Source organism: Oncorhynchus mykiss, chromosome 30 (genome assembly GCF_013265735.2).
Source record: "Oncorhynchus mykiss isolate Arlee chromosome 30, USDA_OmykA_1.1, whole genome shotgun sequence".
NCBI lineage: Eukaryota > Metazoa > Chordata > Actinopteri > Salmoniformes > Salmonidae > Oncorhynchus > Oncorhynchus mykiss.
In genome coordinates this window covers 19,957,483-19,974,358 of record NC_050570.1, presented here as the reverse complement: position 1 = coordinate 19,974,358, position 16,876 = coordinate 19,957,483, and the positions used below count along the sequence as shown (strand labels likewise).

Here is a 16,876-nt window from a genome sequence, read left to right as displayed (position 1 = left end):
GTCCTTCCTAATTCAGTTGCTGGAGAGGAAGGAAACTGCTAAGGGATTTCACCATGAGGCCAATGGTGATGTTAAAACAGTTGCAGAGTTTAATGGATGTGATATGAGAACTGAGGATGGGTCAACAACATTGTAGTTACTCCACAATACTAACCTAAATGACAGAGTGAAAAGAAGGAAGCCTGTACAGAATAAAAAAATATTCCAAAACATGCATCTGGTTTGCTTCAAGACAATAAATACTGCAAAAAAATGTGGCAAAGAAATTCGCTTTTTGTCCTGAATACAAAGCGTTATGTTTGGGGCAAATTTTAAAGCATGGTGGTGGCTGCATCATGTTATGGGTATGCTTGTCATCGGCAAGGACTAAGGAGGGGGTTTTTTTATATAAAAAGAAACAGAATACAGCTAAGCACAGGCAAAATCCTAGAAGAAAACCTGGTTCAGTCATCTTTCCGACAGACACTGGGAGACGAATTCAACTTTCAGCAGGACAATAACCTAAAACACAAGGCCAAATCTACACTGGAGCTGAATTATTTTTTAAAGACTAATGGGCAAATAATGTACAATCCAGGTGTGCAAAGCTTTTAGAGACTTACCCAATAAGTCTCACAGCTGTAATCGTTGCCAAAAGTGTTTCTAACATTTATTGGCTCAGGGGTATGAATACTTATCTAATCAGGATATATTAGTGTTTTATTTTTCATTAATGTGAGTAAATATTAGAATTGTTCTTCCACTTTGGCAGAGTATTTTGTGTATATCATTGACCAAAAATTACAATTAAATCAATTTTAATCCTACTTCTTTATAACACAACAAAATGTGGAAAAAGTCAAGAGGTGTCTTTTCTTTAGAAGTATTTTAGACAGTATGGGTATGTCTCTGTTTTAAAAAGGAATGCTTCTTCAAATTGTCCCAAATGCAGGTTTGCATTTGGGACACCCCGAAAAAAGGAAAAGTCTGACTCAAAGACAAAGTAGTTATGGGATAATACCAGTTCAGTAAGTTGTAAGATGCAATCATTGGATGGAGCAAGGGTAGAGTCTCTCAGCTCAAGGAAGTGTTGTAGCGCCTGCAAACCTCCAGTGTGTGGGATCTCCACATCAAAAGTGGCCAGCAGGGTGCTCTCTGTTATCCTTCATAAGCCCTCTCAATGAGATCATGTGACTAGTGTCTTTGACATAAGATGGGAGATTCTCAACCATCGGTTTAATGTGGTAATCCACAAATTTAGAAATGTTGGATGTCATAGAGTCGATTGCTGCTACAATGGGTCTACCTGGTGGAGGAGACACCTGTTTGTGTAATTTAGCGACTGTGTAGAAAGTTGGTATCTTGGGAAATTTCACACATAGAAATTAAACTTCTTCTTTAGTGATTTGTCCTGATTCCAAACAGCTTTCCACTGTGGATGAGATCTTATGCTGGAATTCCAGGGTAGGGTCACAATTCAATTTGCGATAGAAGTCACCTTTAGATAGTTGTCGGTGACATTCATTCACATAGTCACATTTGTTTTGTATATAAATTCCTCCTGCTTTGTCACATTTGTTTATAATAATCGAAGGATCTGACTTTAAGTCCTTAAGAGCCATTCTCTCGTCTCTACTCAGGTTATCATAGGATTTGTGTTTCTGTTTGTCTTTCAGTAAGTCACCTAAATAATTTTCAACAATCCTACAGAAGGTTTCTATGGAGGCATTGCCTCTGGGGGGAGGTATAAATGAACTTTTTGTTCCAAATGTAGTTCTCTCAGAGTTCTCAGGTACCTCAGCTGGGTTAATAGCTCCATCTCCTCCTTGACTCACGGTAGGACAGGTAAGTCTATTCATTAGCGTGGTAGACCTATGTATACATCTCACTGAGGATGACATTTCAAGTGGGGTCATGCAAGTTTCACTCTCATCAAAGAACTCACTCAATCTCATATTACGGAAAAATTTGAATAGATCTATCTGGACATCAGTCATTTTTATTTTATTTATTTTATTTCACCTTTATTTAACCATGTAGGCTAGTTGAGAACAAGTTCTCATTTACAACTGCGACCTGGCCAAGATAAAGCATAGCAGTGTGAACAGACAACACAGAGTTACACATGGAGTAAACAATTAACAAGTCAATAACACAGTAGGGAAAAAAAAGTCTATATACATTGTGTGCAAAAGGCATGAGGAGGTAGGCAAATAATTACAATTTTGCAGATTAACACTGGAGTGATAAATGATCAGATGGTCATGTACAGGTAGAGATACTGGTGTGCAAAAGAGCAGAAAAGTAAATAAATATAAACAGTATGGGGATGAGGTAGGTAAATTGGGTGGGCTATTTACCGATAGACTATGTACAGCTGCAGCGATCGGTTAGCTGCTCAGATAGCAGATGTTTGAAGTTGGTGAGGGAGATAAAAGTCTCCAACTTCAGCGATTTTTTTTTTTGCAATTCGTTCCAGTCACAGGCAGCAGAGAACTGGAACGAAAGGCGGCCAAATGAGGTGTTGGCTTTAGGGATGATCAGTGAGATACACCTGCTGGAGCGCGTGCTACGGGTGGGTGTTGCCATCGTGACCAGTGAACTGAGATAAGGCGGTGCTTTACCTAGCATGGACTTGTAGATGACCTGGAGCCAGTGGGTCTGGCGACGAATATGTAGCGAGGGCCAGCCGACTAGAGCATACAGGTCGCAGTGGTGGGTGGTATAAGGTGCTTTAGTAACAAAACGGATGGCACTGTGATAAACTGCATCCAGTTTGCTGAGTAGAGTATTGGAAGCTATTTTGTAGATGACATCGCCGAAGTCGAGGATCGGTAGGATAGTCAGTTTTACTAGGGTAAGTTTGGTGGCGTGAGTGAAGGAGGCTTTGTTGCGGAATAGAAAGCCGGCTCTAGATTTGATTTTAGATTGGAGATGTTTGATATGAGTCTGGAAGGAGAGTTTACAGTCTAGCCAGATACCTAGGTACTTATAGATGTCCACATATTCTAGGTCGGAACCATCCAGGGTGGTGATGCTAGTCGGGCGTGCGGGTGCAGGCAGGGAATGGTTGAAAAGCATGCATTTGGTTTTACTAGCGTTTAAGAGCAGTTGGAGGCCACGAAAGGAGTGTTGTATGGCGTTGAAGCTCGTTTGGAGGTTAGATAGCACAGTGTCCAAGGAAGGGGCAGAAGTATACAGAATGGTGTCGTCTGCGTAGAGGTGGATCAGGGAATCGCCCGCAGCAAGAGCAACATCATTGATATATACAGAGAAAAGAGTCGGCCCGATAATTGAACCCTGTGGCACCCCCATAGCGACTGCCAGAGGACGGGACAACATGCCCTCCAATTTGACACACTGAACTCTGTCTGCAAAGTAGTTGGTGAACCAGGCAAGGCAGTAATTAGAAAAAACGAGGCTACTGAGTCTGCCGATAAGAATGTGGTGATTGACAGAGTCGAAAGCCTTGGCCAGGTCGATGAAGACGGCTGCACAGTATTGTCTTTTATTGATGGCGGTTATGATATCGTTTAGTACCTTGAGCGTGGCTGAGGTGCATCCGTGACCGACTCGGAAACCAGATTGCACAGCGGAGAAGGTACGGTGGGATTCGAGATGGTCAGTGACCTGTTTGTTGACTTGGCTTTCGAAGACCTTAGATAGGCAGGGCAGGATGGATATAGGTCTGTAACAGTTTGGGTCCAGGGTGTCTCCCCCTTTGAAGAGGGGGATGACAGCGGCAGCTTTCCAATCCTTGGGGATCTCAGACGATATGAAAGAGAGGTTGAACAGGCTGGTAATAGGGGTTGCGACAATGGCGGTGGATAGTTTCAGAAATAGAGGGTCCAGATTGTCAAGCCCAACTGATTTGTACGGGTCCAGGTTTTGCAGCTCTTTCAGAACATCTGCTATCTGGATTTGGGTAAAGGAGAACCTGGAGAGGCTTGGGCGAGTAGCTGCGGTGGGGGCGGAGCTGTTGGCCGAGGTTGGAGTAGGCAGGAGGAAGGCATGGCCAGCCGTTGAGAAATGCTTGTTGAAGTTTTTGATAATCATGGATTTATCGGTGGTGACCGTGTTACCTAGCCTCAGTGCAGTGGGCAGCTGGGAGGAGGTGCTCTTGTTCTCCATGGACTTTACAGTGTCCCAGAACTTTTTGGAGTTAGAGCTACAGGATGCAAATTTCTGCCTGAAGAAGCTGGCCTTAGCTTTCCTGAATGACTGCGTGTATTGGTTCCTGACTTCCATGAACAGTTGCATATCACAGGGACTTTTCGATGCTATTGCAGTCCGCCACAGGATGTTTTTGTGCTGGTCGAGGGCAGTCAGGTCTGGAATGAACCAAGGGCTATATCTGTTCTTAGTTCTGCATTTTTTGAACAGAGCATGCTTATCTAAAATGGTGAGGAAGTTACTTTTTAAAAGAATGACCAGGCATCCTCAACTGACGGGATGAGGTCAATATCCTTCCAGGATACCCGGGCCAGGTCGATTAGAAAGGCCTGCTCGCATAAGTGTTTTAGGGAGCGTTTGACAGTGATGAGGGGTGGTCGTTTGACCGCGGATCCGTAGCGGATACAGGCAGTGATCGCTGAGATCCTGGTTGAAGACAGCGGAGGTGTATTTGGAGGGCCAGTTGATCAGGATGACGTCTATGAGGGTGCCCTTGTTTACAGATTTAGGGTTGTACCTGGTGGGTTCCTTGATGATTTGTGTGAGATTGAGGGAATCTAGCTTAGATTGTAGGACTGCTGGGGTGTTAAGTATATCCCAGTTTAGGTCACCTAACAGAACAAACTCTGAAGCTATATGGGGGGCGATCAATTCACAAATGGTGTCCAGGGCACAGCTGGGAGCTGAGGGTGGTCGGTAGCAGGCGGCAACAGTGAGAGACTTATTTTTGGAGAGAGTAATTATTTTAATTAGTAGTTCGAACTGTTTGGGTATGGACCTGGAAAGTATGACATTACTTTGCAGGCTATCTCTGCAGTAGACTGCAACTCCTCCCCCTTTGGCAGTTCTATCTTGATGGAAAATGTTATAGTTGGGTATGGAAATCTCCAAATTTTTGGTAGCCTTCCTAAGCCAGGATTAAGACACGGCAAGGACATCAGGGTTAGCAGAGTGTGCTAAAGCAGTGAGTAAAACAAACTTAGGGAGGAGGCTTCTGATGTTGACATGCATGAAACCAAGGCTTTTTCGATCACAGAAGTCAACGAATGAGGGTGCCTGGGGACATGCAGGGCCTGGGTTTACCTCCACATCACCCGCGGAACAGAGGAGTAGTATGAGGGTGTGGCTAAAGGCTATCAAAACTGGTCGCCTAGAGCGTTGGGGACAAAGAATAAAAGGAGCATAATTCTGGGCATGGTAGAATATATTCAGGGCATAATGCGCAGACAGGGGTATGGTGGGGTGCGGGTACAGCGGAGGTAAGCCCAGGCACTGGGTGATGATAAGAGAGGTTGTATCTCTGGACATGCTGGTTGTAATGGGTGAGGTCACTGCATGTATGGGAGGTGGGACAAAGGAGGGATCAGGGGTATGAAGAGTGGAACTAGGGGCTCCATTGTAAACTAAAACAATGATAACTAACCTGAACAACAGTATACAAGGCATATTGACATTTGAGAGAGACATACAGCGAGGCATACAGTAATCGCAGGTGTTGATTGGTAGAGCGAGCTAAAACAGCAGGAGAGACAACAACAGCTAATCAACTAGCACAACAACAGCAGGTAAAATGGCGTTGACTAGGCAGAGAGGGTCGGATTAAGTACACACAGAGCCTGAGTGCGGCTGGGGCCGACAGATAAAAACATAAACAAACAGAATGGAGTACCGTGGTTAATGGACAGTCCAGCAGCTATCAGCTATGTAGCCAAGTGATCACAGTGTCCAGCAGGCATCAGCTATGTAGCCAAGTTTACAGCAAGGATCCGGTGGAGTGTGCAGAAGGTAAAAGCCGCTAGCAGTGGCTAACAATGACTAAATAGCTTGTAGCTAGTTAGCTGGTTAGCTTCTGGAGGTTCTTGAATGTGTTCTAAAAATAATAGGGATTCCGTATCACATTGGGTGAGGCAGGTAACCGGAGGGTATAATCAAATTAAAAATCGAAAAGTGATTATGGGTCCGGTGAGTGGTTGGGCTAGCTGGGGACACGGCGATTCAGACAGTTAGCAGGCCTGTGCTAACAAGCTAACAGTTAGCAGACCGGGGCTAAACAAGCTAGCTGTTAGTAGTGGGTATGCAGTGGGTACAAATGATAACCCCTTATTGAAAACACTGAGGTGAGCGGATGTCAGGGTCTTACTTGATAAACTGAAGACATTAGCGCCTGTTGGAATGGGGGCCCATCCTGGGTCTCGATTGATAGGTGTTGCGTGGTGGTAGTGTATATTCCTCCGAAATATGCGTCGAACCCTCTTACGTGCTGGGGGTGTTCGGTCGTAATCTTAGTCTGAAGGTCAGCATTACTCTTAATTAGATCGTCCAGTTTAATAGAGTCATTAAGCTCGTCTCGTAGAGCTTGCTGTGAATTTTCAACTGAGGTTGCGATCTCGATAATATCCTTTTTAAGTTGTTCAATGATCAGAGTCATCAGGTCCAATGAACATTTATTTAGTATAGCACACCATCGTTCACAAAACTCTTCAGTGCGTTGGCCAAGTGAAGGCTCTTTTTGCCAACGTAGTCCGCGTGGGATAACTCCATTTCGAACATACTCACTTAAAGTTACAATGTGCAGGTGTTCTAGTTTTCCTGAATGAACAGTCTTGGAATTCATTACAAAGATTTTCACAGGTGCCATCTGGCCGGTCAAATAGAGACTCTGTTACTAAAATGTTGTCTCGTTGTTGTTGGCTATATTCAAAAAGGCTCCATTGGGTATCGTTAGAATTAGGTTCAGTTCCCATGTTGGCTAGGGAGTTGCTTGATTAGGGTGCTGTCAGCGAGAGATGATAGTAGATAAAAAAAAATAAAAAAAAACATGAGCTGGCCCACACCCAGAATAATAGTTTGTGTGGAGGTGCTGACTAATGGCGAATAAACCCTAAACTACCAAAATAAAGAAAGTCTCACACTCCATGTGTAATCTCCCAGCAATTTAATGGGTATTTAGCAACGTTTCGGCATCACTGTGCTTTCTTCAGGGTAATGTCATGAATACTTGAACCAGGTTATGTAGACACACAGTGTAACCAATGACATTATTGAGGGGTGTGTCATAATGATTAAGTTCATTAAAATTAATTAGTGAAACTGTTAAAAAATAGTATATAGCATAATAAACATATTATGGTATTGTTATCATATAGAAACATAATATAATATTGTACATCATATTAGCATCAACATACAGTATTGTATCATTCAATTTCACATAATAATTTCCTATTTCATTTTTGTTACATGTAATGTTTTGGTTCAACCTTAATATATAATGAACATCATCAACAGAGGGAACATATTAGATGTACGCTAATATTGTACAATCCAGGTGTGCAAAGCTTTTAGAGACTTACCCAATAAGACTCACAGCTGTAATCGTTGCCAAAAGTGTTTTTAACAGTTATTGGCTCAGGGGTATGAATACTTATCTAATCAGGATATATTAGTGTTTTATTTTTCATTAATGTGAGAAAAATATTATAATTTTTCTTCCACTTTGACAGAGTATTTTGTGTAGGTCATTGACCAAAAATGACAATTAAATCCATTTTAATCCCACTTCTTTGTAACACAACAAAATGTGGGAAAAGTCAAGAGGTGTGAATACTTTCTGAAGGCACTGTAAATGTATCAACAAGCATTAGCCTACATGTGGATAAAGGCATCATAAATAATTTGATATCATGTTGTTGTGTGTGATCAGGCAGGAGTTTCTGATTAATGCAAGTAGGACCTATAACCTTGTCTTGCCACAGCTGTTCAAAATTCTGGGAAAAGGACATTGTTTGATGATAGAATCCATAGAAACCAAGCAGTTAAATATCCTTATGTTAATATTTTTGGATAGGGCATCATATTTGCCTTGACAGCTGGCTATGCTTGAGAAAAGACAGTTCTGACCTTAAGGCCTATACTACACCGCCTATGACATATCTCAGGCTTTTAGAGAAAGCAAATGGCATTTATTTTTGTTGTTATGAACACATCTCCCTTAACACTCCCCTAAAGAGGGAAACCAGCAGTAGTCATCTGCGACCGCCAAAGAAAAACACTCGCCCCAAATAAACCTACATTGCAGGTTGCCTGTAATTACTAAAAGCCTAGAATGGACCAAGACAAAAATGGGTTGGCTGGTAAGCTGCACTGCTGCTGAATAGCATCATCTTTCCCACCAGCAATCATTTCATATTTGTGTTGAAGTTTACAGAAGAAAGGCACAAGCCACAATGCACATAAGGAAGGAGATTATACCAAAAGTAATGTAGAAAATCCAGTCAAATCCCCTGTTCCGTGATTCTCTGGTGTTCATTAAGGGCTTAGGGATTGTATTTTTATTTTTTGTGTGTAAATAGATATAGTGTGTGTCTGTGTGTGGGCATTTTATGTGCTTACCAATAATTGTGCGTTTCCTCTCCCTCCAGAGGGTGCTGGTTCAGGCCACAGGTTCGGCCCAGAAGGGAGCGCAGGTGCAGCAGCTGTCAGTCCCTCGGGTGCAACAGGTCCCTCAGCAGGTACACTCCTCATCACCCCTTATTCCTTCTCCCCAGCCCCCAGGACACTCAGTCAGTCTAGCTTCAGACCATGGCTCCATTCACAGTAGCATCAGACATATAGAGTCAGATTACATTCTCCACTGTATTGTAAGTGTTCTTGCTTTGGAATGGTATGGGTTTCTAACTGATAGAATTGATGTTAGATCTCAATTATATGTGCTTCAATTGCTCAGCAGGGATTTTTATCTTTTCTCAGTTTGACACTTTGGACTCACTGCCACCTACTGACAGCACTGCGTTAAGATATGACCAAGATTATGATTATGGAAGACATGATTTACATTGAAGTTTCTTCTGATTCATAACAAGCATAGATATCCTATCTAATGTCAAGGAATGAGAAACAGCCTAGAGGTGGATACTCTCTCTTGATAATAGTGCTTCAAGGTTGATTCATTGGTTTCTCTCTCTCAATAGGTTCAGCAGGTCCAGCATGTTTACCCCTCCCAGGTTCAATATGTAGGAGAGGGGGGAGAGGCAGTTTACACTAATGGAACCATGTAAGTACTGCAGTGCTCTTCATTTAAGGCAAAGGAACGTGTTCCAGGCGCCTTTAAAATTATTCTAAATAGAAAACCATTAAAGCTAATAGAACATTTAATGTGAGATTGTGTGTATATATATATATATATATATGTATGTATGTATGTATGTATGTATGTATGTATGTATGTACAGTGCCTTGCGAAAGTATTCGGCCCCCTTGAACTTTGCGACCTTTTGCCACATTTCAGGCTTCAAACATAAAGATATAAAACTGTATTTTTTTGTGAAGAATCAACAACAAGTGGGACACAATCATGAAGTGGAACGACATTTATTGGATATTTCAAACTTTTTTAACAAATCAAAACTGAAAAATTGAGCGTGCAAAATTATTCAGCCCCTTTACTTTCAGCGCAGCAAACTCTCTCCAGAAGTTCAGTGAGGATCTCTGAATGATCCAATGTTGACCTAAATGACTAATGATGATAAATACAATCCACCTGTGTGTAATCAAGTCTCCGTATAAATGCACCTGCACTGTGATAGTCTCAGAGGTTCATTAAAAGCGCAGAGAGCATCATGAAGAACAAGGAACACACCAGGCAGGTCCGAGATACTGTTGTGAAGAAGTTTAAAGCCGGATTTGGATACAAAAAGATTTCCCAAGCTTTAAACATCCCAAGGAGCACTGTGCAAGCGATAATATTGAAATGGAAGGAGTATCAGACCACTGCAAATCTACCAAGACCTGGCCGTCCCTCTAAACTTTCAGCTCATACAAGGAGAAGACTGATCAGAGATGCAGCCAAGAGGCCCATGGTCACTCTCGATGAACTGCAGAGATCTACAGCTGAGGTGGGAGACTCTGTCCATAGGACAACAATCAGTTGTATATTGCACAAATCTGGCCTTTATGGAAGAGTGGCAAGAAGAAAGCCATTTCTTAAAGATATCCATAAAAAGTGTTGTTTAAAGTTTGCCACAATCCACCTGGGAGACACACCAAACATGTGGAAGAAGGTGCTCTGGTCAGATGAAACCAAAATTGAACTTTTTGGCAACAAAAAGGCAGGCAGTTTGGCGTAAAAGCAACACAGCTCATCACCCTGAACACACCATACCCACTGTCAAACATGGTGGTGGCAGCATCATGGTTTGGGCCTGCTTTTCTTCAGCAGGGACAGGGAAGATGGTTAAAATTGATGGGAAGATGGATGGAGCCAAATACAGGACCATTCTGGAAGAAAACCTGATGGAGTCTGCAAAAGACCTGAGACTGGGACGGAGATTTGTCTTCCAACAAGACAATAATCCAAAACATAAAGCAAAGTCTACAATGGAATGGTTCAAAAATAAACATATCCAGGTGTTAGAATGGCCAAGTCAAAGTCCAGACCTGAATCCAATCGAGAATCTGTGGAAAGAACTGAAAACTGCTGTTCACAAATGCTCTCCATCCAACCTCACTGAGCTCGAGCTGTTTTGCAAGGAGGAATGGGAAAAAATGTCAGTCTCTCGATGTGCAAAACTGATAGAGACATACCCCAAGCGACTTACAGCAGTAATCGCAGCAAAAGGTGGCGCTACAAAGTATTAACTTAAGGGGGCTGAATAATTTTGCACGCCCAATTTTTCAGTTTTTGATTTGTTAAAAAAGTTTGAAATATCCAATAAATGTCGTTCCACTTCATGAATGTGTCCCACTTGTTGTTGATTCTTCACAAAAAAATACAGTTTTATATCTTTATGTTTGAAGCCTGAAATGTGGCAAAAGGTCGCAAAGTTCAAGGGGGCCGACTACTTTCGCAAGGCACTGTATGTATGTATGAATGTATGTATGTATGTGTATATATATATATATATATATAGTGAGGCAAAAAAGTATTTCAGTCAGCCACCAATTGTGCAAGTTCTCCCACTTAAAAATATCAGAGAGGCCTGTAATTTTCATCATAGGTACACTCCAAATATGACAGACAAAATTAGGGGGAAAAATCCAGAAAATCACATTGTAGGAGTTTTTATGAATTTATTTGCAAATTATGGTGGAAAATAAGTATTTGGCCACCTACAAACAAGCAAGATTTCTGGCTCTCACATACCTGTAACTTCTTCTTTAAGAGGCTCCTCTGTCCTCCACTCGTTACCTGTATTAATGGCACCTGTTTGAACTTGTTATCAGTATAAAAGACACCTGTCCACAAGCTCAAACAGTCACACTCCAAACTCCACTATGGCCAAGACCAAAGAGCTGTCAAAGGACACCAGAAACAAAATTGTAGACCTGTACCAGGCTGGGAAGACTGAATCTGCAATAGGAAAGCAGCTTGGTTTGAAGAAATCAACTGTGGGAGCAATTATTAGGAAATGGAAGACATACAAGACCACTGATAATCTCCCTCGATCTGGGGCTCCACGCAAGATTTCACCTCGTGGGGTCAAAATTATCACAAGAACGGTGAGCAAAAATCCCAGAACCACACCTAGTGAATGACCTGCAGAGAGCTGGGACCAAAGTAACAAAGCCTACCATCAGTAACACACTACGCCGCCAGGGACTCAAATCCTGCAGTGCCAGACATGTCCCCCTGCTTAAGCCAGTACATGTCCAGGCCCGTCTGAAGTTTGCTAGAGAGCATTTGGATGATCCAGAAGAAGATTGAGAGAATTTCATATGGTCAGATGAAACCAAAATATAACTTTTTGGTAAAAACTCAACTCGTCGTGTTTGGAGGACAAAGAATGCTGCGTTGCATCCAAAGAACACCATACCTACTGTGAAGCATGGGGGTGGAAACATCATGCTTTGGGTCTGTTTTTCTGCAAAGGGACCAGGACGACTGATCCGTGTAAAGGAAAGAATGAATGGAGCCATGTATCGTGAGATTTTGATTGAAAACCTCCTTCCATCAGCAAGGGCATTGAAGATGAAACGTGGCTGGGTCTTTCAGCATGACAATGATCCCAAACACACCGCCCGGGCAACGAAGGAGTGGCTTCGTAAGAAGCATTTCAAGGTCCTGGAGTGGCCTAGCCAGTCTCCAGATCTCAACCCCATAGAAAATCTTTGGAGGGAGTTGCAAGTCCGTGTTGCCCAGCAACATCCCCAAAACATCACTGCTCTAGAGGAGATCTGCATGGATGAATGGGCCAAAATACCAGCAACAGTGTGTGAAAACCTTGTGAAGACTTACAGAAAACGTTTGACCTCTGTCATTGCCAACAAAGGGTATATAACAAAGTATTGAGATAAACTTTTGTTATTGACCAAATACTTATTTTCCACCATAATTTGCAAATAAATTCATAAAAAATCCTACAATGTGATTTTCTGGATTTTTTTTCTCATTTTGTCTGTCATAGTTGAAGTGTACCTATGATGAAAATTACAGGCCTCTCATCTTTTTAAGTGGGAGAACTTGCACAATTGGGGGCTGAATAAATACTTTTTTGCCCCACTGTGTATATATATATATATATATATAATTATTTTTCCACCTTTATTTAACCAGGTAGGCTAGTTGAGAACAAGTTCTCATTTACAACTGCGACCTGGCGAAGATAAAGCAAAGCAGTTCGACACATACAACAACACAGAGTTACACATGGAATAAACAAGCATACAGTCAATAATACAGTAGAAAAAGTATATATACAGTGTGTGCAAATGAGGTAAGATAAGGGAGGTAAGGCAATAAATAGGCCATGGTGGCGAAGTAATTACAATATACCAATTTAACACGGGAGTGAATGGATGTGCAGAAGATGAATGTGCAAGTAGAGATACTGAGCTGCAAAATAGCAAGATAAATAAATAAATACAGTATTGGGATGAGGTAGTTGGATGGGCTATTTACAGATGGGCTATGTACAGGTGCAGTGATCTGTGAGCTGCTCTGACATCTGGTGCTTAAAGCTAGTGAGGGAGATATGAGTCTCCAGCTTCAGTGATTTTTGCAGTTCGTTCCAGTCATTGGCAGCAGAGAACTGGAAGGAAAGGTAGCCAAATGAGGAATTGGCTTTGGGGGTGACCAGTGAGATATACTTGCTGGAGCGCGTGCTACAGGTGGGTGCTGCTATGGTGACCAGTGAGCTGAGATAAGGCGGGGCTTTACCTAGCAAAGACTTGTAGATGACCTGGAGCCAGTGGGTTTGGCGACGAGTATGAAGCGAGGGCCAGCCAACGAGAGTGTACAGGTCGCAGTAGTGGGTAGTATATGGGGCTTTGGTGACAAAACAGATGGCACTGTGATAGACTGCATCCAATTTGTTAAGTAGAGTGTTGGAGGCTATTTTGTAAATGACATCGCCGAAGTCGAGGATCGGTAGGATGGTCAGTTTTACTTGGGTATGTTTGGCAGCATGAGTGAAGGATGCTTTGTTGCGAAATAGGAAGCCAATTCTAGATTTAACTTTGGAGTGGAGATGCTTAATGTGAGTCTGGAAGGAGGGTTTACAGTCTAGTCAGACACCTAGGTATTTGTAGTTGTCCACATATTCTAAGTCAGATGCTGGACGGGCGGGCAGGTGCGGGCAGCGATCGGTTGAAGAGCATGCATTTAGTTTTACTTGCATTTAAGAGCAGTTGGAGGCCACGGAAGGAGTGTTGTATGGCATTGAAACTCATCTGGAGGTTAGTCAACACAATTTCCAAAGAAGTGTCAGAAGTATACAGAATGGTGTCGTCTGCGTAGAGGTGGATCAGAGAATCACCACCAGAAAGAGCGACATCATTGATGTATACAGAGAAGAGAGTCGGCCCAAGAATTGAACCCTGTGGCACCCCCACAGAGACTGCCAAAGGTTTCGACAACAGGCCCTCCGATTTGACAAACTGAACTCTATCAGAGAAGTAGTTGGTGAACCAGGCGAGGCAATCATTTGATAAACCAAGGCTGTTGAGTCTGCCGATTAGAATGTGGTGACTGACATGAGTCGAAAGCCTTGGCCAGGTCAATGAATACGGCTGCACAGTAATGTCTCTTATCGATGGCGGTTATGATATTGTTTAGGACCTTGAGCATGGCCGAGGTGCACCCATGACCAGCTCTGAAACCAGATTGCATAGCGGAGAAGGTACGGTGGGATTCGAAATGGTCGGTAATCTGTTTGTTAACATGGCTTTCGAAGACCTTAGAAAGGTAGGGTAGGATAGATATAGGTCTGTAGTTTGGATCTAGAGTGTCTCCCCCTTTGAAGAGGGGGACGATCGCGGCAGCTTTCCAATCTTTGGGAATCACAGACAATATGAAATCGAGTTTGAACAGGCTAGTAGTAGGGGTTGCAACAATTTCGGCAGATCATTTTAGAAAGAGAGGGTCCAGATTGTCTAGCCTGGTTGATTTGTAGGGGTCCAGATTTTGCAGCTCTTTCAGAACATCAGCTATCTGGATTTGGGTGAAGGAGAAATGGGGAGCAAGTTGCTGTGGGGTGTGCAGGGCAGTTGACTGGGGTAGGGGTAGCCAGGCGGAAAGCATGGCCAGCCGTAGGAAAATGATTGAAATTCTCAATTATAGTGGATTTATCGGTTGTGACAATGTTTCCTATCCTCAGTGCAGTGGGCAGCTGGGAGGAGGTGCTCTTATTCTCCATGGACTTTACAGTGTCCCAGAACTTTTTTGAGTTTGTGCCACAGGATGCAAATTTCTGTTTGAAAAAGCTAGCCTTAGCTTTCCTAACTGCCTGTGTATATTGGTTCCTAACTTCCCTGAAAAGTTGCATATCACGGGGGCTAATCGATGCTAATGCAGTATGCCACAGGATGTTTTGTGCTGGTCAGTCAGGTCTGGAGTGAACCAAGGGCTATATCTGTTCCTGGTTCTACATTTTTTGAATGGGGCATTCTTATTTAAAATGGTGAGGAAGGCACTTTTTAAAGAATAACCAGGCATCCTCTACTGACGGGCTGAGGTCAGTATCCTTCCAGGAGACCCGGGCCAGGTCGATTAGAAAGGCCTGCTCGCTGAAGTATTTAGGGAGCGTTTGACTGTGATGAGGGGTGGTCGTTTGACCGCAGACTCATTACGGATGCAGGCAATGAGGCAGTGATCGCTGAGATCTTGGTTGAAAACAGCAGAGGTGTATTTGGAGGGCAAGTTGGTTAGGATGATATCTATGAGGGTGCCCGTGTTTACGGATTTGGGGTTGTACCTGGCAGGTTCATTGATGATTTGTGTGAGATTGAGGGCATCAAGCTTAGATTGTAGGATGGCTGGGGTGTTAAGCATGTCCCAGTTTAGGTCACCTAGCAGCACAAGCTCTGAAGATAGATGGGGGGGCAATCAATTCACATATGGTGTCCAGGACATAGCGGGGACAGAGGGTGGTAACGGTGAGAGCGGCAAGCGGCAATGGTGAGAGACTTGTTTCTGGAAAGGTGGATTTTTAAAAGTAGAAACTCTAATTGTTTGGGTACAGACCTGGATAGTAAGACAGAACTCTGCAGGCTATCGCTGCAGTAGATTGCAACTTCACCCCCTTTGACAGTTCTATCTCGTCGGAGAATGTTATAGTTAGGGATGGAAATTTCAGGGTGTTTGGTGGTCTTCCTAAGCCAGGATTCAGACACGGCTAGGACATCCGGGGTGGCAGAATGTCCTAAAGCAAACAAACTTAGGGAGGAGCCTTCTAATGTTAACATGCATGAAACCAAGGCTTTTACGGTTACAGAAGTCAACAAATGAGAGGCACTGATAGGCACTGCAGAGCCTGGATTCACCTCTACATCACCATCCTATATGTGTAATTAGGGTTGCAAAGATACCGGTAATTTACCAAAGTTACTGGAATCTTCAGTAATTCTGTTAATTAAATAAAACAATTTCCTGCAGTCAAATTACCAAATTCCCCTCTAGTGGCCTCATGGGTGGAATGTTATTAATATTTTCATAATTATTAAACATTATTTCAATAAACCTGCCGAAAATCCGGTGTTTCTATGTGAAATAAGTCTGGCAGCACAACCGATTGACAAAAGTACTACAAATTGAGAAATCATGTGACTAAACTGTATAAAAAGAAGAAACTATGCTATGAAACAAAGATAAATTATATATAGAATGATAGTAAAAAGCTTTGGAGCACCTTAAATTAAATTTTGGGCAAACAGGCAAACTCCGCTCCATCATTCATTGAATCAGATGACTCATCACAAAACCCACTGATATTGCCAACTACTTTAATTATTTTTTACATTGGCAAGATTAGCAAATTTAGGCATGACATGCCTGCAACAAATGCTTACACTACACATCCAATTATATCTTGCCAAGTCTAGGACTAAAAGGCTCCTCAACAGCTTCTACCCCAAGCCACTACTCCTGAACAATTCATAAAAATCCTCACCGGACAATTTACATTGACCCCCCCCCCCCTTGTATACTGCTGCTACTCGCTGTTTGTTTGTTACCTATGCATAGTCACTTCGTCCCCACCTACATGTATAGATTACCTCAACTAGCCTGTACCCCTGCACACTGACTCGGTACCGGTGCCCCCTGTATATAGTGTTGTGTTACTTTTTATTATTAACTTTTTATTTTAACCTACTTGGTAAATATTTTCTTCTTCTTGAACTACACTGTTGATTAACCTCCCTAGGGTATGTGGGACGCTAGCGTCCCACCTGGCCAACATCCAGTGAGAGCGCCACATTCAAATACAGAAATACTCATTATAAAAATTCA

General features: G+C 42.7%; 1 protein-coding gene across 4 annotated transcripts in view; it reads left to right on the top strand.

Moving 5' to 3' along the window:
• Window positions 1–16,876, top strand: part of LOC110521502 (DNA-binding protein RFX2) — a 78,615-nt gene that overhangs the window by 24,816 nt on the left and 36,923 nt on the right. For all 4 annotated transcript variants that reach the window (XM_036968420.1, XM_036968418.1, XM_036968421.1 and 1 more), the window contains exons 3-4: window positions 8,574–8,663; window positions 9,123–9,205. In XM_036968420.1, the coding sequence (XP_036824315.1) occupies window positions 8,574–8,663; window positions 9,123–9,205 (173 nt within the window). The remainder of the gene's footprint in view (window positions 1–8,573; window positions 8,664–9,122; window positions 9,206–16,876) is intronic.